The sequence below is a fragment of the Staurois parvus genome, unplaced genomic scaffold (genome assembly GCF_062004578.1).
Source record: "Staurois parvus isolate SC_StPar_1 unplaced genomic scaffold, SC_StPar_1.0 ptg000153l, whole genome shotgun sequence".
NCBI classification, from domain to species: Eukaryota; Metazoa; Chordata; class Amphibia; order Anura; family Ranidae; genus Staurois; species Staurois parvus.
In genome coordinates this window covers 24393815-24418280 of record NW_028317949.1, presented here as the reverse complement: position 1 = coordinate 24418280, position 24466 = coordinate 24393815, and the positions used below count along the sequence as shown (strand labels likewise).

Below are 24466 nucleotides of genomic sequence, written 5' to 3'. Positions count from 1 at the left end.
TACTACAACCCTTTGTGGAAGACTTTTCAGCTCCTTTGCTGTTCACTGGATGAAATCACTATACTGTGTATACTCCTTGTTATTCCATTTGTAATGAATACAGTTTTAAAAAGCAAGTTTAATTTATTTTACTGAATCTGCTGTACTTTTTATTACAAGCATACTTTTTATATGGACTGCATTTCACGTTTCCAGTGAAACAAAATCCATTTGTAAAACCACTCCACACTGAACGTTTTAAAGTTTTTTCCTGAAAATTTTCATCATTTCCAGAAAAAAAAAGTTTTTTTCCAAATGACTTAAAAATTTCCTGAAATTTTACATCTCTAGCCATGTGGAAAGAGTTTAGGGTAACACACCTCTTCCATGTCTTTCGAGATGGGTCATTGCTTTTGTTTTCTTGATTGCAGGATATATATACTTTGCCTCCTTATATGTACTATAACTTGTTGGAGCCCAGGGGAACATAGATGGATGGGTTATATCTCCAACCCCAGTGTTTAACTTGGTCCACTCAGCTGACGGGGCCAAGGGTTTTATCGCTCAGTGCTATCATATGCTATTGTCTGAATTTCTCTAAGGCCACCCTGTTAAAGTGCCCGGAGGAAGATGTGGGCACAGTATCTGAGGACCAATGGGATGAGGCTTTTTAATCTGTACTATTTAGTTCCCCTAATGTCTCTGAGGGTGTCTCAGTTATACATCTTTTTGAGAGCCCATTATATACCACTCTTGTCTGCCTCTATGCTATGCTGTAGAGGCAGACAAGATCATAGGGACCTTATTCATCTTCTCTGGCATTGTCCTAAACTACATTTGTATTGTACAGGGATGGCGAATACCCTTAATGGAGTATTTCAGACTTGTATATCCCTTGATCCTAAATGTTGCCTGTAGAGCATTCTTAGTGAAGTGAATCCGGAGATGGCTAGAGTAGCAGTTACACGTTCTCTTTTTGCAGGCCTGTAAGTTAATTTTGCATATGTAGAGATCCCTTGATCCACCCTCTTATGTCTTGGGTAACTCATGTGGGTCCTACTCTCCTGCTTGAATGACACATTTTTCAGTGTTGAGGATGTCTGGGTAAATTTTGAAAAGCTGTGGATCCCATGGCTTGATGTACCTGGCCTGTGCCCAGGGGAACTTATCCACCTGAGACTAGTGCAGTGTTTCTAAACTCCAGTCCTCATGGACCCCCAACAGGTCATGTTTTCAGGATTTCCATTATTTTGCACAGGTGATTTGATCAGTTTCACTGCCTTAGTAATTACCACAGCTGTTTCATCTGAGGGAAATCCTGAAAACATGACCTGTTGGGGGTCCATGAGGACTGGAGTTGAGAAACACTGGACTAGTGCAATGCTCTCTTGGGTAACCTGAATGGTGCTGTGGCAAATGGGTATAGTACTCTGTACACCCTTTCTCTTCCTGCCTTTTATTGCGTCCTTGTGTCCTTTGAAGTGAATATATCAGTTTGGCATGATATCAGGCCTGTTTTGCACTTGATTCTGTGTACCTTTTGGACTGTATGTCTATACATTGGAATGATATATGTTGTGCAATAAAAAAACTTTTTGATTAAAAAAAAAAAAAAAAAAAGAAAAAGGTCTTTGCAAGAAGATCCTCCCCACAGCCACATCAGTGAAGATTTAGCTGGCTTTTATGGATATTTGGGAGAGTCACATACGCAATGCTTGGATTTGGTTTTGACTGCCGTAACGATAAAAATTTTCTTAAACGAATAAATTTCTAACGGTGTATGTAGTTTTCATTCAGTAAAGTCCATGTATTCCAAAGTCTAATATTAAAAGCGGACAAAATTTTTAAGTACTTTCGAACAACGTACATCAAGTCTTCAAATGTACTGAGAATTTTCGTGCAAACTTCTACTAGTGTATGGTCAACTTTAGCATTCATTGACATAAATGGGGCAATGTTTCACATTTCCATCTTTCTAGGTCACCGGTGATTTCTTTGCTTTTCTGTTGACTACTACCAGCATCAGCTTGTAGCCCTTCCATTCCGTTTCGCATTTGTCCCTAAAGTATGCTGAAAGGACCTCACACTAGTTCAGGGTTATTGTCGTCTCAGGGGTGTTTTTAGTCACTGGATATCCTGAACGATCCGCGATTGTGGAATCAAAACTCTGGCATTGAGCTGCCATGTGTCAATCACAATACTGATTTTGGAAGACTTCAGATGTATGGTGAATTTCACATTTTAAGATGTTATCTCTAATTTCATCACATCTCTTTGAGTACGTGGCCTTCTGGAAACCTTGCAAGCCAAGGCCTGGAAGCTGAAGAAACTGCAGTATCAGGTTTGACACCTTGAACTCCAACCCAACCCTGACATCCAAGATGTTAAAAACCTATTTTCACTGCTATGAGTCTCTGGGGGTCTCTTTATGTACCTTTTTGGTGGGCTATGTTCTTCCCTTTCTACAGGTGTGTGTAGAACAATGTTATGGCTCTTGTCACCATCAAAGGCCAGATGTCTACCCTGTCTGTTCTTTTTCAATGTCCTCTTCCCAATAATTCTCTGATTCATACTTCACACGTTCTTGTTCAACCCCCACTCCATCTGTGGAATTTTAATCTTGTATTGTCAGTGTTGTGAATACACCTTGTTTGAGCCAATTCTGGACATTTCCTTTCCTTTAGTCCTTTTGCCATCACTTCAGCTTGAAATCTTAGCAATGCCCTTTTTTTACCTTAATGAGAATATTTATACCTCTGCTGTTTCAAACACCTGTTCAATCCAAGTAGACTTTTCTTCATTGTGTGCATGTGGTGAGGGGTGTCAGGATCTACTTTTCAGCTGCTATTTGTAGGTAGACATATTCCTTGTTTTTTATTTCAGATATTCCTAGAAGAGGCTTTCCTGCTTCCATGTCCACCATTTCTAAGTGAATTCGATAGGTTATCGTGCAGGCCTATGACTTGCAAAATAAGGTGTCTCCTTTTCTCATTAAAGCCCACTCCAACAGATTAGTGAGTACTCCTTGGATTCTTTAACATCAGGCTACTGTCTTAAGGTCTTCAAGGTTTACAAGGTCAATACTGTCTCTGCAGATGCTTGTTTCAGTAAAAAAGGTCTGCAGGCTGCTGTTTAATACCCTTGTTTTCCCCTTGTTATGGGGTTATTGTTTAGCTGGTTTTTCCTGTGTTTGGTGTGCCCACCCTCTGTTGCTTTTGAATATCACCTTTTTTTTTTGTTTGTTTTTTTTTACCATAAAACTAGATCCCTCCAAGAGTACAAAAACCCTATTTTTTCTCAATCTCCATAAAATAATTTTTCTTGGAATCCACTGAGGAGACATGGTTCCTCTCATATGCTTTTCTTTGTATTGCTTGTTACAACTGAGTAGGTGGGAGGGGTTATATTTACTAGGGGGCTGGTCCTCAGTTTTTGTGTGTCTAATGTATTTCTCCTGTAGGTAACAGTATAACAATGGTTGCTTATTACCATAAAATGTCTATCAATTGACTCAGTGAAAAGGATTTTGCAGAGTAAAAATAATTTTTCTTAATTTTCTCCAGATTTCAAGGCATACCTGCAATGTAAATATGGAGCTTTTTTCCTCCCAGAACTGCAGGCTGCTCACAATTTGTTTCTAGCACAAAGGCACTATTGGTTACCGAAAGACCTATCGAAATACATTCAATCATTATTATTGTATTGATCTGCTTGAAGGTTTCAGAGGGCTATGAATACTCTCTCTGCCCCCAACTGACACCTTGGTCTTGGCAATTGGCTGCTTAGGAGTCAGTGCTGCAGCAGTGAAGTAATCGAGAGATTTGCACACTCCTTTATACTTGGTTTGTTATTAACCGGTTATACACGGATCATAATTCAGCAGGGACAGCCAAATTTTAATCCATATATAGGCATCTTGGGTTGTACAGAAGTTGATTTACTTACTACCAGTCTGTCAGTTTTTTCCCTTTCGATCAGTGCAACCAGCTATAGCCAATGGCACTGATCTTTGTATTCTGATGGCAGGAAGGCTGTCCGATGTCAGAACACAATACCACAGCAGAAGGATTCCCCAATCCAAATATGTGGATTGGTAAATCAGATTGTTTTTTCTTTTCATTCAACCAGCAGGTTGAACAAAAATAGATGATTGTATGGCCTGCCTACGAGAAGAAGCAAGACTGGAAAGAAGCTACTAAGTGAACTGTGACTTTATCCTGTAAGGCTGCACTATAACACTGTAGTGTTTTGTGACTGCAAGCAAAAAAAAAAAAACAATGCAAGACATTGTTAATGGTACCCCAAACATGGCTGGAAGATGTGCGCTTTTTGTTAAATAAAAAAAAAAAAACTTGCAAAGCTCAAAAATGTGCACAAGTTAATTTTCTATGTGTATGGCAGCCCATTGTCGTGCAGAGAAGTGCAAAAACATGCATATGCATCACATAATCTATATCATGTTAACTAGTGTATGAAATAATTATAAACTATTTTGCCATGTTTGCCTGTTAGACATAACTTTAATTACAAATGTTTTTAGTTACAATTATTTCATAGTGAATTGACTTTTCTATAATGTCTTCTAAGTATTCAAAAACGTTTTTTTGCCAAGGGTTTTGTACGCTCTTAACTATACTATTGCCTTGTGTGCTTGTTGCTAAGGATAGTTTCATGTATCGCCCCTAGATTGCCTCCCAAAGGATCAGTTCTGTGGACCTATCCTGTTGTAATTTGGAGCACCTACCTGAAAACCTGTTTTATAGCCAAGATCTTACCCATCTGAACTTGAAGCAGAATGTTCTCCGGCTTAGTCCTTGCTCTGTGGCTGAGGGAACTCTTGATGACCTTCAAAGGTAAAAAAAAGGAAAAAAAAAGTGTTTCTAATGTTGCCTTTTTGTTTTCTTATTTTCTTGAAAAACTGAAAAAATGTCAGTTATTTTTTGGTAAATGGTGCTAACCTGGAGCTGTTGTGGGCATTTTCATGTGTGGGTTTTTTCTCTCTAGGCTGTTTTTCATGTTTGGTGGTTCTTGAAAATGAAGCTCAATGCATACATACTACATTTTGTACTCAATGCATACATACTACACACACGCACACACACACGCACACACACACATATACATACACAGAGAGCAATAACACAGCAAAGAGATAACAGAAGTTTTAGAGAGGTAGAGTACTTGCCAAAAGTCCTGGGTTAAGCAGATAAAGTTTCAGAGCAAAAGGGGTGTTATCTCCCAAGTTGGTTCCGATGTTAAAAGGGAGATTTCTTCAACTCAACCCAACTCCCTTTTCCAAGCATAACAGCCTTTTCTAGGAACTCAGCAGGGTGTCTCCTTGAAGCAGAGAACCAATCGCCTCATTTGGGGAGGGTGTTGTAGGCAGGGGACTCAGGCTAGAACCAAAATCCCTCACAAGTTGATATCAGGGCAATAACCTTCCCTAGGTACATGTAACATTCCATCCAGCGGTAGATTAATGTGCAGAATCATCTGCTGAACGTCTAGATATTAAACATGCCATAATTTACTATTTCAGCTAGAACTATATGGCTTTCTGCTCTCCTGTAGACTCAACTAGGGGGTATAAGATATCAGACGACTCGCATTAAATTGAGCTATCCAAATATATGCTTGGTTTTTATGTAATTATTTCCCATCTCCAGATATAAAATTATATGCAAAAGTGGGGTTTAAATGTGTTGTCTTGTTTTACGGCTAGTTGGAATGTCTTTGAAGCCCAGTGAAGGGCTGACTTATGGCTTTACGATCCTTTCCGAGCAAGAGTCTCACAGACATACTGGGGCCAGGCTAATTGGGGTTTATAACCATGAAGCTCTCCAGCTGGGGCCTGATGCCTTTTGAACTCAGCATACACACACAGAGACCACGTGTCGCTCAACAGAGAGGGAGGGGGGATTGGAGGGAGAGAGATGCAAGAGAGATGACCGCGTCCATCTCTGTGTGCACGATTGCTACAGTTGACACTACTAATACAGTCATCTTTATTATCTGCCCGTCTTTCGAGTTTAGCTGGAGGGTGTCCCAATCTCGTTCTGTTAGGTCCGACCCCCTCATTCTTTCATGAATGGAAGACTAATGGAGTCCTGCGAGACTCCGAAACGTTGCCTTTCTTTAACTATGTGATCGTTCATTAAAACTTTTGGACCCATATTGGTGATCCTCGGTGTGCTGGTGACATTCTCCCTTGCTGATTCTGTTCAGTTCCATTCGACGGTCGCTGCAGCTCCCACTTATACACACAGCCATTTTTAACGCAGGAACTTGTTTGTTTGGATTGTACACTTGCATGCACAGGTCATTTGCCTAGGTGGACTTGAATATTTTTTCAACAATTTGTTTTTGGATACATTATTTTAATTTATGCACACATGTGCACATTTTTATGGAGATTTTATTGCAATGCTTTATATGACATTTTACATAGATCTTTATGTAGTTTTTAGTTCAGCACATTTACACATGATCATCTAATGTTAATGATCCAAGTGACTTCAAAAGTAACCTCTCGAAGATGGTTGCAATAACAGGAAGTCTAGTGTGCATAGAAAAATACCTGTAAGAAAAATCTTTTATCAGAATTTCTTTTTTGTAGGTGATGAATATTCTCAAAACTTTTCTTCTTGCATTGTGAATATCACTAGGCCTTTGTATTGGCTAGCAGTTGAGATTTGTTGAAGTAAATCAAGAGCAGTTTGGAATAAACTTGTTCTTTGAAAGACTGCTTCCTTCATCTATCTCCGAGTAACAAAGATCCTTTTATTCCTATTTGGCCTTCCATTCATTTGCCATTACATTGTACTCATGTGGCTTCCAGGCACCGCCTTCGATCTTATCCCCTTCTCTATACTTGTCCTTATAGTTGTTAGGCAACAGCAAATGAGCTGGCTACACATTCACATTAGGCAGACTCTCATCTGCTGACTTTTTATTCACTTCCTTTTGCACAGAGATGAAATTCTGACATCACTTCAGAAAATTGCATTTAGCTATGTGGTCACACGTAGCAAAATATTACTAAGCCACAATGATTCTCTGCCATATATGAACCATTTTTTTGGTCATAGCAACTAATTTATGCATAGATTTTACAAAGTTAAGTTTAGGATTCTCTGGTTTGTTTTGCATTTATTTTTTGCATTGTCCTGTAAAATCAGTAAGGAGGTGGGTTAAAATCTTCAACAGCAACAGAAAATATTTTTGTTTAATGTTACTCTTCAGAATAACCCTACCTCATCTGCCCTCTAACTAATCATTAGTTGTAAAATAAAGCCCCACCTAAATTCCCTTTTGCCCTCTTAAATCCTTGGTCATCTGTCAGTCTGGTCCCAAGACTCCTTCTGTGCACAGGAGGCAGTGTTCTTCAGGTATCCACATCACTGGCTGCATTTTAGGTTTTGCCCAGACATTTTTTTTTATTCCTGTGCATGTTGCTGTTGGAAATTTTTTTTCAATTCCTTTCTAGTAAAACACTGGTCGCCTGGGGAGAAGTCTTTGACATAGTGCCAGATAGTAGTAAAAACCTAGCAGGGGTTTTTATCCTACTCCACTCCATACCCTGGTCCTCCATGCTTACAAAGCCCAGAAGACTGGGAACTACAGTCTCCAAGCCAAAGTTCAAAAGAGTCTTTGTGTATCTATCTTTTTTTTTTTTTTTTTCTTTTCAGAAATAGTTTAAGTTTTAAAGGGTTAGGTCAACTGTATTTATTGATGACTCTGGTTCCCATGAGAGATATATTTCCCCTTGCTTCCTGTACTAGTGATTGCTGTGATTGGAACTGAGTTTACATATCCTCAATGGAGATGTATGCAGTAGCAAAAACAGGACAGGAGTTCTAATCCTTTGACATAATGATTTTAGCTAGAGAAGTATTATAGATAAAAGCTTTCTATAATAAATGTAATCATTGTTTTTGTTTTGCTGTTTTCTTCCAGATTCACAAAGTTGAGGAGCCTTAATCTTTCCAATAATAATTTAGGAGAGTTTCCACTGGCTGTCTGTAGTATCCCAACTTTGACGGAACTAAACCTTTCGTGTAATGCTCTTCGTGTGATACCCTCTGCAGTAGGAGGCATGCACAAGTATGTATTGGCTGTGAGCTATGACAGTGTTTCCCATTAACCAGTCCTTTAGACATAATCCTGTTTGCATCTGAAAGCCAGTTTATAGTATTTTGTAAATATATGTATTTATTTATTTGTATGTCATTGGATTGTATTTGAAAAGGTTTAGTGAGTTTTATTTGTAATGTGTGCTAAGCTTTTGGTGCGAAGTAAAATTTGTGGTAAGTCTTTTCATTTTGAATCAGAATTTATCAAGATTGTACTCAACTTTGTGTATTCATTGGAGAAACCTTCCCAACAGCAACGAAGACCCTGCCCCTCTTCACAACAAAACAGACCTTTTGGTGGCAGTTCAAACTTAATATATTTGACATATTGTGAAAAAAGGCAGAATGGTAGATTTCTATTTCAGGAATGCAGTTTATAAACGTCACTCCAGAAATACTCTCAGGTGGCAAGTGCTTTCTTTAACCACTTGCTCTCCTGATGATTTACCCCCCTTCCTGACCAGGCCATTTTTTGCATTATGGCGCTGAGTTACTTTAACTGACAGTTGCGTGGTCATGCAATGCTGCACCCAAATTAAATTTACATCCTTTTTTTTCCCCACGAATGGAGCTTTCTTTTAGTGGTATTTGATCGCCTGTTCGCTTTTTTTTTTTTTTTTGTGCTATCAAGAAAAATAAAACAACAATTTTGAGGGAAAACAATATTTTTGACTTTTTGCTATGTCCAGTAAATTAAAAAAAAAACTAATTTCATCATAAATTTAGGCCAAAATGTATTCTACTATGTGTCTTTACTGAAAAAAAATCTCAATACGTGTAAATTGGTTTGCGTGAAAGTTATAGTGTTTACAAATGGCAGTATATATACTGGGATGGTTTAATTTTATTTTTACTAGTAATGGCGGCGATCAGCGACTTATAACGAGAGTGCGGCGGTCATTCTGACACTGGAGGGAACTGACTTGGCGTCACTGACATTCCCAGTGACACCAATACAGTGATCAGTGCTAAAAAAAAAAAAAAAAAAAAAACACGGACACTGTACTAATGGTGCTGGGCAGGAAGGGGTTAACATGAGGGGCGATCAAAGGGTTAACTGTGTGCTGTTTTTCTGTAAGCTGTGTCTGTGCGCTTCACTTCTTTGTATGCCTTCAATATCAGCATTTTTGCTTCATTTCCAAAAATGTATGGCTAAAATTGATCACTGTGAGGGGTCTACTTTCTAAAAACGAGTCTTTTCAGAAATGTTTGTACTGTTCCAAACACTTCCTATGTTTTTTTAACAGAACGATTTCCTCTTTATAGTAAAAATAAAAAAACAACTGGAGCAATATTAAACCCAACATTGATTATAATGCAGTTTACCATTTCTTAGATGTGCTGGCTGCATTATAAAATTAATTTTGATAGTGTTTCATCAACAAGTATTTAAGTCAAACTATCACATCACTGAACACAGAACAATGGCCCAGGAAGGGATATTAACTGGCTGGTACTGAAGTGTTTAAAAACTTGTCAAACTGCCGTTGTGGAAATGTCAAAGAGCATTAGTTTGTCATGGCAGCTTACTGGCTTGCCTGACTGTTTCATAGTTTGCATGTCTGCCTCGTTATGCTGTTATATTGGTCAGATATTATATAGGTCTTTCCGATTTGCTAAAGTCAAAACATCAGGAATATGTAATCTTTCTGTTGCACCAACATCTATTTTACTATGAAATCTCAAGCTTTTATCATATTTTTTTGTAGTAATGTCTTTTTTTTTTTTTTTTTTTTGTATGTATTTTTGCACCACCTAGCTTGCAGACGTTCCTTGTAGATGGCAACTATCTCCAAACACTGCCTTCCGAACTGGGGAAAATGAGCCAGCTCAGCTATTTGGGTCTCTCATTCAATGAATTCACAGAAATCCCTGAAGTTCTGGAGAAAATGCAATCCATAGACAAACTTTGTATGCCTGGAAATTCTCTGCAGGTGTTGAACCTGCAGACCCTCAGACGGCTTCCTCATATGAAACACGTGGATTTAAGGTAAACATTGTATTGTAGTTTCTGATGTGCACAGTTCAACATAGTCCTGAAACTTACGTATGTTACTGCCAAACTCTGCATCGAACAGTCAGCAAACTCTGCTTGCTAGACAAAAACTAGGTATTTGGGAATCCATGAACATTTTTTATCTTTGTCACTACAGATACATAAGCATACACTATATTGCCAAAAGTATTGGGACACCCCTTCAAATCATTGGATTCAGGTGTTCCAATCACCTTCATAGCCACAGGTGTATAAAATCAAGCACCAAGCATGCAGACTGCTTCTACAAATATTTGTGAAAGAATGGGTCGCTCTCAGGAGCTCCGTGAATTAAAGCATGGTACCGTGATAGGTTGCCACCTGTGCAATAAGTCCATCCGTGATATTTCCTTGCTACTAACTATTCCACGGTCAGTGGTTAGTGGTATTATAAACTGGAAACAACTGGGAACAGCAATTCAGCCACAAAGTGGTAGGCCATGTAAAATGAAAGAGCGAGGTCAGCGCATGCTAAAGCGCAGTGTGCAGAAGTCACCGACTGTCTGCAGAGTCAGTACCTAAAGAGTTCCAAACTTGTGTGGCCTTCAGATTGGCACAACAACCATGTGAAGAGAGCTTCATGGAATGGGTTTCCATGGCCGAGCAGCTTCATCCAAGTGCAATGCTTCGGATGCAGTGGTGTAAAGCATGCCGCTACTGGACTCTAGAGCAGTGGAGACATGTTCTCTGGAGTGATGAATCATGCTTCACTGCCTGGCAGTTCGATGGACGTGTCTCGGTATGGCGTTTGCCAGGAGAACGGTACTTGTCTGACTGCATTATGCCAAGTGTAAAGTTTGGTGAAGGGGGATTATGGTGTGGGGTTGTTTTTTCAGGGGTTGGGCTTGGCTCCTTTGTTCCACTGAAGGAAAGTCTTAAGGATCAGCATACCAAGACATTTTGGACAATTTCATGCTCCCAACTTTGTGGGAACAGTTTGAGGATGGCCCTTTCTTGTTCCAACATGACTGTGCACAAAGCAAGGTCCATAAAGACATGGATGAGCGAGTTTAGGGTGGAGGAACTTGACTGGCCTGCACAGAGTCCTGAACTCAACCTGATAGAACACCTTTGGGATGAATTATAGTGGAGACTGCAAGCCAGGCCTCCTCATCTGACATCAGTGCCTGACCTCACAAATATGCTTCTGGAAGAATGGTCAAACATTCTCATAGACACACTCCTAAACCTTGTGGACAGTCTTCCTGGAAGAGTTGAAGCTGTTATAGCTGCTAAGGGTTGGCCAACTCAATATTGAACCCTACAGACTAAGACTGGGATGTCATTAAAGTTCATGTGCGTGTAAAGGCAGATGTCCCAATATTTTTGGCAATATAACGTAGATGCATACATGTTGCAAAATGTGCGTTGCGGACTTTGCATCACTTTTTTTAATAGATGGGACACCGTTACTGATTTAAAAAATCCTCCCCAGATAATCGTACTCCCCAGAAAACTGTGTCATTGTGAAATGTGATGGCTAGGTATTTTTCCACTGTCCAAAACCCATGTAGAAGTCTTCTTCCACAACATGCACTGATCACTGCAGTTTTCTTGGAGAAGCCATGAGCTGTGTAGCTTTAAGGGATACTTTATCATCCAAACGCTCCAAAGCTGTAAAAACTGTCCTTGAGACAAATAAGTCAAAGCCTTAAGCCGGACATACATGGGTCGAATTCTGAAAGAATTTTCTTTCAAAAATCTTTTTTCTAAGAATTTTCGTTTGAATTTCGCACCATTAGTGGGCCACAGGAACGGCCAATTTTCTAGCAAGCATCAAATTTGAGTGATTGGACATGTTGGAAATTTTTTGAAAAACGATCACATTTTTTTTTCTTCTTCTTTTTATCCTTTATAAAAACATAATCACAATCTCAGAACTTATCCCCCCCTCCCAGACCCTCCCCTCCTACCTATTCACCACCCTGCAATTCTCTGCAATTCCTATTCTTTTCTAGGGGTCCAATCTCGACAAAGGAAGGAGCAAGTAAAACTTTATTGTTCTATATTAATCCCCCATCAACTCCAAATTTAACTTTGACTTTTTAAATTCATTATTTCGGCACCTCCTGTCTCCTCCAAAACTTGGTTATCAATCCCTTTGCTGCGTTCAAATAATACAATAAACCAGATTTTTTTTATATTTTTTGACTGAAAGCTTGGTACTGTGAAAAAGGCAAGTCTCTGGGTCTTTTATTACTTCTTCCTCTGAATTTTTGTGAATCAAACTTACTATTTTCCCCCAATACTCTTGAATTTTAGGACATTCCCACCATATATGATACATTGTGCCTCTAACTCCACATCCACGCCAACGCAAAGGTGAATTATCCCCACTTAATCTATGTGCCACACTCGGTGTGATATACCATCTTGCCAAACACTTATAATTCATCTCAACCTCCTTCATATTTACATTTCTGTGAATTATTCTATACATTTTCCTCTGTTTTTCCGCATCTAGTGTTATTCCTATATCCCTTTCCCATTTTTCTATACATGGAGGCCTTATTTCAGTGTTTATTTCGTTGAGAATCTTATATATTTTAGAATTTCCGTGTTTCCCATCTCCCCGTGTATCTAACAAATGCTCAATAGGGTTCCAATCCTTTCTTATTCTTAAAGGCTTTGGAAGCTTCCCTATAAAGTGTTTCAATTGAAAGTAACGCCACTGATCCATTTTTGTGAAAACATCTTTTTTTTTTCCAGTTCCTTAAGTGATTCTATTTCCTCCCCCACCATTATATCCCTTAATTGTGAGTCTTCCTTCTTTATCCACTTCCCTGTGATACCTTCTTTACCCAGGGGAAAAACTCTGTGGACCCTAAGGGCATTAATAATGAACTAAATTCCCATCCCACCTGTTTGTGTAAAGCATCCCACACTCTTAAAACATTTAATGTGAACAAGCTTGTGTTATCTACTAATCCTCGGTATTGTGGAGGTAACCATACGATTCTACTTAAATTGGTACAACGTAATGTATTTTCTATTTTAACCCAACTTTTCCCTTTTGCGTTGTGTCCAATCAAAAATTATCGTCATTATTACCGAGCTATAGTATTTTTTCAAGTCTGGTACTCCCAGTCCAACTTTCTCTTTACTTCTGCTTAAAATTTCATAGCTTATCCTCGGTTTTTTTTCCCTCCAAATAAATCTTAACTTTTTTTAATTGTTCTAAAATATACTTCTGGTAATTTAATTGGTATCATTTGAAATTTATATAGAATTTTTTGGAATGATCGCCATTTTTATCACATTTATACGTCCTGTCCACGACGGGGTACCCCCTCCTAATTTCATCCTTAATCTAATTTAACAAAGGGAGGTAAGTTCTTGGAGGCTACAGTTAGTTTTATTCCTAAATATTTTAGTTATTTTCCTCACCAAATGAAGGGGAATTCCTTCTGTAATCTATTTTTCTCACTATTTGGAAGATTTATATTTAAAATCTGTTTTTGTTGGATTCATTTTTAAATTTGATATCTCCCCGTACTCTTAATTTCCCACCTTATGCTCTGTGTCTCCTATCCAGATTCTTCCTTTTATATCTATATTATTCCTTTTTGTAGCTAATAGAGATTCTAATGACAAAACATACAGAAGTGGAGACAGGGGACAACCCAAAATACTCTGATAATTCCCCGTTGACCATGATTGCTGCAGAGGTTGACTATATAATTTCCTTATCCATACTCTATCATTCTCGGACCCATCCCTTATACTTCCAGTGTATCCAACATATATCCCCAATCTACTCTATCGAAAGCCTTTTCAGCATCAATCGAGAGAACCACCACAGGGGTTTTTTCTTGCCTACTTTTTTGTATGACAAACAATGATCTCAGTCCCTTATCTCTACCCTCTCTCCCTGGGACAAATCCCACTTGATCTATGTGTATCCATTCCGGCATATGATCTTTTAACCTATTTGCCAGAACTTTTGCATATAGTTTAGTGTCTGTGTTTAATAAGGAAATCAGCCTTTCCTTCTTTATGCATGAGAACTACATGTGCTTGTAGGGATTCCTTCCTCCTTTCCATCTCTCCACCCAATGCAGTCATATATATCCTCAATTTAGGTACTAATAGTTCTTTATGGTTTTTATAATACCTCACAGTATATCCATCTGGTCGTGGGCTTTTCCCCACTATTGTACTTTTTAATGCTGTTTGTATTTCTTCCTGCGTTATTTCTAATTTGTGAGATTTTAATTGCTCCTCCCTTTTTTTGGTAGTCCCGCCTTTAAGTGTCCGTCTTTTTTCTATTTTTCCTACCTCTTCTTTATGTCTAGAACTGTTGGGAATAATATTATATAGGTTATTATAATATTCTTTAAACACTTTGGCTATATCGTTAGTTGAATACACTAATTCTCCTTTGGGATCCCTTATTTTCTCTATATAGTTCCTAGTTTTCTTTTTTCTCTGAACTGTCATTAAATATTTTCCTGGCCTGTCTCCCCAACTATATCTCACTTATTTTATTAAATACTCTTCTCTTCTTCCAGGAAATTATTTAATTCTTTTATTTTTTACCCTCTGCATAATCTCTTTTGTTACTCTGTGTCCTAGCTCACAGAGTTCCCTAAGAAGAGTATTAATTTTTTTGCTTCTTTCCCTCTTCTTCTTAGCTCCTATCGCTATCAGAATTCCTCTAATATACGCCTTATGGGCCTCCCACACTGTTGCCTCAAACACTTTCTCCGAATCATTCTCTTCAAAGAATTGCTCTATTTCTTTTTTTAATTTTCTCATCAGTCTCCTGATCCTGAAGTGTCTCATTTAATCTCCAACCATTTTCCCCCTTCTGCTCCTTCCCCCATAGTAGTTGCATTGTGACAGGAGAGTGGTCCGATATTGACATCACTTCTATTTTTACTTTGAACAAAGACTCAAGGAGTCGATGTTCCAGCAATATATAATCCAATCTTGAATACTTCTCATGTGCATGTGAGTAAAACGTGTAATCTCTGTCCTTCATATGCTTAATTCTCCATATATCTACAAGTTGACATTGATATATAATTTTTTTCAAGGATCTCAGAGATCTACTTTCCTCTTTCTGCACAGGAGACGTCCTGTCTATCTGAGGATCCATACAAAGATTGAAATCTCCTGCCACAATTAAACTACCTTTTTTGAAATCCAATAATTTTTTCAGAGTATCTTTTAGGAATATCTGTTTTTTTTAATCGGGCAATAAATATTTGCTAGTGTGCAATCTATTTCTTGTAGTTTTCCTTTCAGAAGCACAAATCTGCCTTCAGGGTCTACCAAACTATCTTCCAATTTAAGCCTTATATTTTTTGCAAAACATATTGCCACTCCTTTTAGCTCTTCTAATTAGGGAATCTGCATAAAACCACATTGGATAATATTTGGAATTCAGTTTCACATTTGTTTCTGGCCCCAAATGTTTCTCCTGTAGAAAAACCACTGAGGACAATCTATGCTGAATCTCTGGAAATATCCTAAATCTCTTCCCAGGGCTATTTAAACCATTAACATTATAAGTCACAAAGTGAATTTCTTCCATTCTTCCCTTTTCCTCCATCCCCGCTCTCCTCCTATCTTGTCCAAAACTTTTCCTTCGTTCCCTAAAACTTCTCCAAACTACTATATCTCCTACTATATTGCAGAGTCTTAACCTACCTACCCCCTCCCCATACCCTTCTCCTTCTCTCCCCCTGTCTCCCTCTTAGGCGCCCGACGGGAACCTGACGTTATTTATTTGAAAATATGGGACCCGCTATGTTCTTCGTTGTGACCCCTATATGCAACCCCCACTCCTATTAACAGTCCATATTTACTTCATTTACATTACATTTTTTTTCAACCTTATAGCATATATTACATTTTGTTTCTTCTACCACTCTCACTCACCCTCAGACTTTTTTCTCTTTTGCACTTCTGGGGGGGGTGGCATCTGTCGATCTTCTCGGAGGGGGCTGCAAAAGAGGGCCTCTTTGATCCGATAGTCTCTCTGATGAGGGGTTCCTTCTCAGACACAGGTCTTTTTTTTTTTTCCCCCCTCTTCAGGGTCCAGTCCACTGCACTCTTATTTACTTATTTAGTGCTCATTCACAAGGAGAGAGGAAGGGGGGGTTAAGGGTGACAGGGAGAACTAGGCAGATCAGGAGAGCAAGGAGAGAGGGGGAGATCAAGACCTCGTGTACACTCCTATGCGGGCCGGCATCTCTCTCCTCTCTGGGCTTCCCTGCAGCCGGTCATGTGCCCACCCGGCGTCTTCCGTGCCTCTGCTCTCAAGGCTTTCTGCCCTCCTCCTCCCAACACGCCGAGGGCTCCCGGCTGACAGCCCCAATGCAGGATCTCATTCACGGGTCTCCGCAGCCTACCTGCTCACTCCACTTCCCTGGTTAGGTCATAGCACCAAATAGCTAGACTTTGGGGAGCCTGGGTGCGGGAGATCTCACCATGATCTCCCGAACGACACCATAGTCAGGCTCCTCCCCCACCTGTGCCTTCTCTGTCTCACAAACGCATTTCTAATCAATGATGGGAGAATCATGTGAAAAATGTAATCGAAAAAAGAATTGAACATGAGCTGTGACCTGGAAACCAAAGAAAATTCTTGGCTGTAGCAACATGAGGTGAAATTAAGGGCTTGGTTGGACGAATCTCGAAATCAGTGGTGGCAACATCGGATTACAAAATGCACGAAAATTCTGATTTTCTAAAGAACATTTGTTCGGAATTTGACTTGTGTATTTCCTGCATTATACCTTGTTTATACAACAGGTTGTGCTAGAAACCAAAACCACATCATCTAGAAAGAAATAAAGAAACTCTCTTGCTTCCAAAATATCAGCTTGTAAAGTAGTTCTAAATTTAGCATAAAAGATAAAATATTACTCCAGTAAGTAAGGAATATATTGATAAATAAGTAGGACAATAACAGTTGCACTTTTGTAAAATATGCAGACAAAAAGTATTCCAAAATGCTCATTGAAAGCCATTTGTTGTAGGCAATGGTCATTTTTAAATGAGAAATCTCGGGGCCCCAAACATTCCAGACTGCAAATTCCATGCTGCTTGTAGTGTGCGTGTTGTATATTTTAGTCAGTGATGACTTTACACAGCAAGAAAACTAGTTTCCTGCCAAATGGAACTATTCACAACAAAGTGCTTCCTGTGATTGTGTTTACAACAACCCATGTCTTGTAAGACTAGTTTTGAGTGCGTGAAGTTTTTTTTTTTTCATTCCTTGTAAGTTTAAACCCTCCTGACTCATATATTTTCTTTTAATACTAGCCAATCTGTTTGACCAGAGGAATACTAATTTTTCACATTTTCCAACGTACAGATTATAGCAGAACATAAAGTGGTCCTAAAGGCTCAAGGTTTTTTACCTTAATGTATTCTGTGCATTAGAATAAACCACATGGGTGCACTTCCCCCCTACCTCAGCACTCCTTATACTTAACTGAGCCCCATCTCGATCCAACAATGTGCATGAGAGCAGCGGCTCTCCTGGGTTTCTCCCCTCTATCGCTCACACAACAGTGGGAGCCATTGGCTGCTGTCACAGGGGAGCGCAAGAAGGTTCCCCTATCGGCAGATTCCAGGTGCAAATTTGTTTAGTATTGTTATTATGTGTGTGTATCTCCAAAGGTAAAAGCCGGCAACTTGATGACTTGACAAAAAATGCAGGTACAATGTAAAATGCACCGTGTTTTTGCTTACAAAGATTTCTTCACAGCATACTGTATGTTTCACACTGATCCTAGCAAAAACACGGCAAAAATGCATGTGTGTTTACAAGGTTTTTACAGTACCTGTGACTCAAAAACACACTGTGGACTCCTTTTTATGCATTTTTGATGCGTTTTAGATGCTTTTTTTTTTTGCCACGTTTTCTATTGACGTCAATGGGGAGGTGCTTTTTTTTTTTTTTTTTTAACTGCACCAAAAATGCAGCAATCAGTGTGAAGAGTGCCATTGGAATATACAGTTAGGACCATATATATTTGGACACAGGCACACTTTTAGTTTTTCAGGTATTTACCAAAACATATTCAACCTATTGTTATATAATGGATATGGGCACACTCAGGTTTAATTTGAGGGGGTATGTACAGCTAAATTGGAGGAAGGGTTTAGGAATTACATGAGTAGCCATCCCCCCTTTTTCAAGGGACCAAAAGAAATTGGACACTTGAATATAATCATAAATAAAATGCTCATTTTTAATATTTTGTTGAGAATCCTTTACTGGCAATGTCTGCCTGAAGTCTGGAATCCATGGACATTACCAAAGACTGGTTTTCCTCATTTCTGATGCTTTGCCAGGCTCTAACTACAGCTGTTTTCAGTTGTTCTTTGTGGGTTTTTCTGCCTTTTAGTTTTGCCTTCAGCAAGTGAAATGCATGCTCAATTGGGTTGAGATCAGGCAATTGACTCGGCCATTGCAGAATATTCCACTTCTTTTCCTTCAAAAGCTTCTGGGTTGCTTTTGCAGTGTGTTTTGGATCATTGTCCATCTGTACTGTGAAGCACCGCCACATCAACTTTGCTGCATTTGGCTGAATCTGGGCTGCCAGTATATCTGTAAACATTACAGAATTCCTCCAACTCTGTCTTCTGTCACATCAATAAACACCAATGACCCAGTGCCACTGGAAGCCATGCGTGCCCATGCCATCACACTGCCTCCACCATGTTTTACAGATGACGTGTGCTTTGGATCATGACCTGTTCCAAGCCTTCTCCACACTTTTTTTCTTCCCATCATTCTGTTACAGATTAATCTTCATTTCATCTGTCCAAAGGATGCTTTTCCAGAACTGGTCTGGCTTTTTTCGATTTTTTTTTTTTTTTGGCAAAGTCTAATCTGGCTTTTCTATTCTTCAGGCTTATGAATGGTTTGCACCTTGTGGTGAACCCTCTGTATTTGCTCTCGTGAAGTCTTCTCTTGATTGCAGACTTTGACAATGATATGCCCACCTCCTGGAGAGTGTCCTTCAGTTGTCTGGACGTTGTGAATGGGTTTTTCTTTACCATAGAGAGGATCCTGTGATCTTCCACCACTTTTGTCTTCCATGGATGTCCATGCCTTTATATGTTGCTGAGCTCACCAGTGGGTTCTTCTTTCCTCAGAATGTACCAAACTGCTGACCACTCCTAATGTTGCTGCTATCTCTCTGATGGATTTGTTTCATTTTTGAAGCCTTACAATGCCCTTTTTCAATTGCATGGACAGCTCTTTTGAACGCATACTGTAAGTTCACAGCAATAGATTCCAAATAACACACTTAGAATCAACTCCAGACCTTTTACCTGCTTAATTGATGAAGAAATAAGGAAGGAGTAGCCCACACCTGGCCATGAAACAGCTTTTGATTGAATTATCCAATTACTTTTTGGCCCCTTGAAAAAGGGGGATGGCTACTCTTAAGAGCTGTAATTCCTAAACCTTTCCTCCAATTTGGATGTACATGCCCTCAAATTAAACCTGAGGGTGGGCACTTTCAGCTCTTATCCATTATATAACTATAGCTTGAATATGTTTTGGTAAATACCTGAAAAAAAAACTAAAATTGTGCCTGTGTCCAAATATATATGGACCTAACTGTATGGTCACACACTTATTTTTTTTTTAAACAAAACCGGAAGAAAAACAGATCAATGTGAAACCAGCCTTATATTGAAATTTATATACACAGTGGTAACCCTATTTGGTCAATTCACAGGCAGGCTGCCTTGAAGTGCTGTTACCCAGTGGTTATTCATAACTACTCATTCCCAAAATGCAATTCTGTAGAGGATGGTTAGAAAAAAATTGTTTCTTGTTTGTGACTGCTATTTTATTTCAGCATTGTTTTGAATAGGAAGGCTTAGTGGCTGCATTGAAATCCCAAGCTCTTTCTAGTGGCTAAACTAAAAATCTATATATAAACAAAATAAATCAATATATAAACTGCCACCAAAAAAGTAATATGTGCAAAAAATGTGAGACATCAAAAATCCAAAAGTCCATAATAAAGTGTAGTCCATATATACTTTTCTTTAAAAAATATATTCGCCACAACTGTGTATTCCTTTGTGCTCAACACCCTATTAAAGTGCTAACTCACCAGATGCTGGTGTTGAATCAGCATTTCAATAAAATATTAGTAGATGTGGAAGATTAATCAACAAACTAATCAATCCAGATAATATTCATTCATCAGATGGTTGATCCATTTAGACTCCATCAAGGTACGTATAATCCAATTCCATATGTAGGTAAATAAAGAACACTCGCCATAGCATAATATCGTTTGACTATTTATTGTATCAAAATACCCCCTTTAAAAAAAACTCACAATGTGTAAGTTAAAAACCAGCATTCAATAATATATAGCTGCACAATCTCCAGCTCTCAGTGGCGTCTCACCAGCCACTCTCAGCAACAGATGACATAGTTGTGGTCACATGGTCCAGCCACGTGGTAATGGCATACGCAATGATGTCCTCAAAAGGAGGATCCAGAACCAGAAGTGGGGAAGAATGTGACAGGGAAGCTACTGAAGAAGTTGTTTCCTGGGTTGTATAAAAGACTGAACGTCTGCATGTTGATCATACCCTCAGATGAAGTTGTGTGACGAAACGCGTAAGAGCGCGATCAAGCAGTGATGTCATCACGTATGCCGTTACTACGTGGCTGGACCATGTGACTGCAACTACGTCATCTGTTGCTGAGAGCGGCTGGTGAGACGCCACTGTGAGAGCTGGAGTTTGTGCAGCTTGAAAGCTTACAAAAAGTGGGTTTACATTGGTCTGTGTGTTTTTGCAGTGGTGCACTGAAACGAAAATTCCGGTGCCGAAACAGATACCGAAAATTCAGAATGCATGTGGCCGAAAACCAAACCGAAATGTCTGCGTATGTGGGGGTGCTCCAATTTTTTTTTCTTTTAATACTTTCATGTATGTTTTTTATTTATGTTTTCACTTATGATTTTATTGCTATCACATGGGGCATCAATAGTTCCCTATGTGATGGTATATGAGTGACCGGTCCTCTTTGTAGGGGGGAGGGGGTGGGGAGAGGAGCAGTTGAGAGGGCAGGAGAGGAGCAGTGTATACAGTGAGGTAGCATGTTGGTGCCGATTTTTAAATGCAATTGGCAGCTTTTTTTTTTTTCTTCACTATAGCTCACAGAATTAGCTGTCTCTTTCCCCGGAGCTAAAGAACGTTGTTTCTTTTAGCTGGGGGGGAAAGTGACCGCTGATTCTCTGAGCTATAGTGAAGAAGAAAAAAAAAGCCGGCAATTACATTTAAAAACCGGCACTGACGTATAGTGACAGTCACTGTATACACTTCTCCTCCTCTCCTGCCTTTCTCCACTGCCCCCCCTCACATCTGCAGTACACACAGTCCCCTGTATCGGCTAAATTTTTCCTATCGCAGAATGCTGATAGGGCTATTTTCGGCCGATATGTTTCTGTGGCCGAAATTTCGGTGCATCCCTAGTGTTTTTTTTGTTTTATGAACTTTTGAAACCTGTATTGGCTTCTTGACTTCGACAATGGACCCTTCTTGACTATTAGAGGACATCAGCTGCAATCAATGTGAACCCAATTCTTCAATGTTTGGTTAGATCCTCATGGTAGTAAAGCACACTACAGCTAAGTCAACAAAACACAATAGGGAACCAAAGGAAATGTTTATACCAAGGCCAATGGATATGCTTCCCACAGATTAGAAGGTATACTGGATTTTTATGTTGATGTCATGCATGTTTGACCAAAATTAGTCACAAATATCTTGCTTGTATGACAATGTATGAGCTCAGATTTTATTTACACTTAAAATGCGTTTACTTAGTATGTAATAAAATATCTCTCTTCACCAAAAACTAAAAGTATTAACACGATTGAATGTTTTTTTTTCACTCTAGGCTTAATGCAGTTCGAAGTTTAGTGGCAGATGATGTAGACTTCCTGCCTAACATTACCCAGTTGGATTTGAGAGATAACAACATGACAGAGCTTGATGTAACTACTCTAAGTAACTTAGAGGTCTTACACTGTGAAAGAAACCACCTAACATCTCTCAAAATCAGTGGCTACTATTTAAAGGCTCTTTATGCATCATCCAATGGTAAGTTACACTGTGTTATACTTCTGTAAAATCTTTTCTTACCTGTACTGTACTATAAGTATTCATAGACCCTGGGTTTCTTACAGAGAAAGCACTCTTAACTATTTTAGTTTATCTTCAGATTCTTCAATCAGCATTTCATTCAACCTTTCGGTCTTCCAAAACAATAGAAGCAGTGCATCTGGATTGGTGTAACCTCAGTAAAACCTTGAGAGCTGTACCCAGACTCCATGCTGTGGGGGACTTACTGCTTTTGGCTGCAAGGTTCCTGCTGCGGCACTCTAATTGGGGTCTGTTGATCCTTTTGTTGCTGGGCTTATTGGCACAGCTTACCTGTTTTTGCCCACCGTACTCTTTCATTGCATGGGGACATCCTATGGTCTATGAATACTCAGCCAGTATCCTGTAATGTACAATTAATATAAGAGAAATGTTTCTAACCTGTAAAATCCATATCATGGCATGCAGTACAGGACACAGGCCATCCTCCCTTCTTTCTTGGTTACTCTACATGCTTTCAATAAAACAAAGGACTTACAGAATGGGGTAGGGTTATAGGGAGGGTGTCCAGGGGGGAGATTCATCCTCTTAGTTCTGGTGGATACAGTCGCCAGAACCAAAAGTGTTGGGAAACCTAAAATTTGCAGTTGTCATCTGAACAAGAGGTGAGGGTAAAACCATGGTCATGCCTTCAGAAGCATTAAACCAGTGATCTTGAATCCCAACTCCAGCTAACATATTCTCTTTTATGTATGGAGCAGGAAAGGGCTATACTAACCTAACAGAAATTTTCACTCTGAACTTCAAAATACAAAAAGTTTGATTTAGTGTTTAAGTACTGTGGTATTGCAAGGTTGTGTTAGTGTATGAAGAGGTACCCTATGATCTTCATTTTCTGACTTTTTTGAAAGCTCAGCATATCTTGTAAATGGCTAACAACGTTGTGACACTATAGAAAACTCAGCCTGCATTCTAAAACGGTTCAGTAAAGGGAGAACTTCACTGAAACTACCAGTATTTGATGCAGTTTTTTATTTGAGATATTGCTGAGTTTTCATGTGCTTTTGATTTGCATGTGAACCTCATGGAGAACTTAAGTGTGCAGTCAAAAATGGAAGAGTGTGTTTGTGTGGTGTGCAATGCTTTTTTATATGGAATAATACAGGTGATATCTTTTGGAAAGGTACCTTCAGACTTTTTAGGAAATGCAATTAATTTCAGGTTTTCTTATTCATTGTAACTTTTGTAGATGCAGGTAGCACATTCTTTTGATTACTATAAAGTTCTGTCTTCTTTTTGTAGAACTCATCCACTTGAATGTGTATCCTGACCCTTGTAATCTGGCCCTTATGGATATTTCCAGGTATCGTGCTTTTAAATCGCTGTTTTTTTGTTGGTTTTTTTTGTATGCTTATACATCTTTGTGCTATTAAGGGGGTGTAGTATACGTCATAGAATCAACAATTATATAATTTCTTTGGATCTTCTTCTCTTACAGGGATATTGAATTAAAATTCATGGAGGTCCAATCAGAAAAATCTTCTGCCAGCAGAGGTCCATATCGCATGTTTTTGCGATGACTCTGGTCCTTTACATCACAGCCCCCTTTTCTTATATCACAATCCCCTTCGTACATCGTCCTCAGTCCCCGACACACGTCGGTGTCCTCTGCTGCCCACCCCTTCAAATCATCCTCTCCCCTCCCTTACAGCTTCCCCTTCCCACAGCAGTGTCCATCACCCCCCCTTAAGGCTCTGCTCCCTTCACATCACAGCCCCCCACAGCTGTGCCCCCTTATTCTTATTGCAGCCCCTGAAGCTCTGTGCCCCATTCACATTACCACCCCCCACAGCTCTATCCCCCCAATTTACATTGCACATCTAGTCCCCCTTAGTCACATTACAGCTCCTGCAGCTTTTCCATGCCATTCACACTAAACCCCCCTCCTCTCTTTCCCCCAGTATACATTACACTCCCTGCAGCTCTGCCCCCCATTTTCATTGCAGTTCTGCTCCTTCACTCTCCTACCTTACTCGGGCATGGAGTAGAGAGTGAGAGTAAAAACATCTCTGGATGGAGGGTGGGAGCTGCTTGAGTTTAACTTACCCATCAGGTTATTGGTTGCTAGGACCACCCTACATCCCAACAACCAATCATCGGCTGGTTAACTTCAAACGTTAACTCCAGCAGCTCCCTCTCCCACCTTCCATCTAAG

The 24466-nt window shown here is 39.4% G+C and overlaps 1 protein-coding gene across 2 annotated transcripts in view; it reads left to right on the top strand.

Moving 5' to 3' along the window:
- Nucleotides 1-24466, top strand: part of PHLPP1 (PH domain and leucine rich repeat protein phosphatase 1) — a 251539-nt gene that overhangs the window by 152660 nt on the left and 74413 nt on the right. For both annotated transcript variants that reach the window (XM_089674867.1, XM_089674866.1), the window contains exons 4-8: nucleotides 4666-4832; nucleotides 7936-8082; nucleotides 9871-10101; nucleotides 22049-22251; nucleotides 23554-23614. In XM_089674867.1, coding sequence (XP_089530993.1) covers nucleotides 4666-4832; nucleotides 7936-8082; nucleotides 9871-10101; nucleotides 22049-22251; nucleotides 23554-23614 — 809 coding nt within the window. The remainder of the gene's footprint in view (nucleotides 1-4665; nucleotides 4833-7935; nucleotides 8083-9870; nucleotides 10102-22048; nucleotides 22252-23553; nucleotides 23615-24466) is intronic.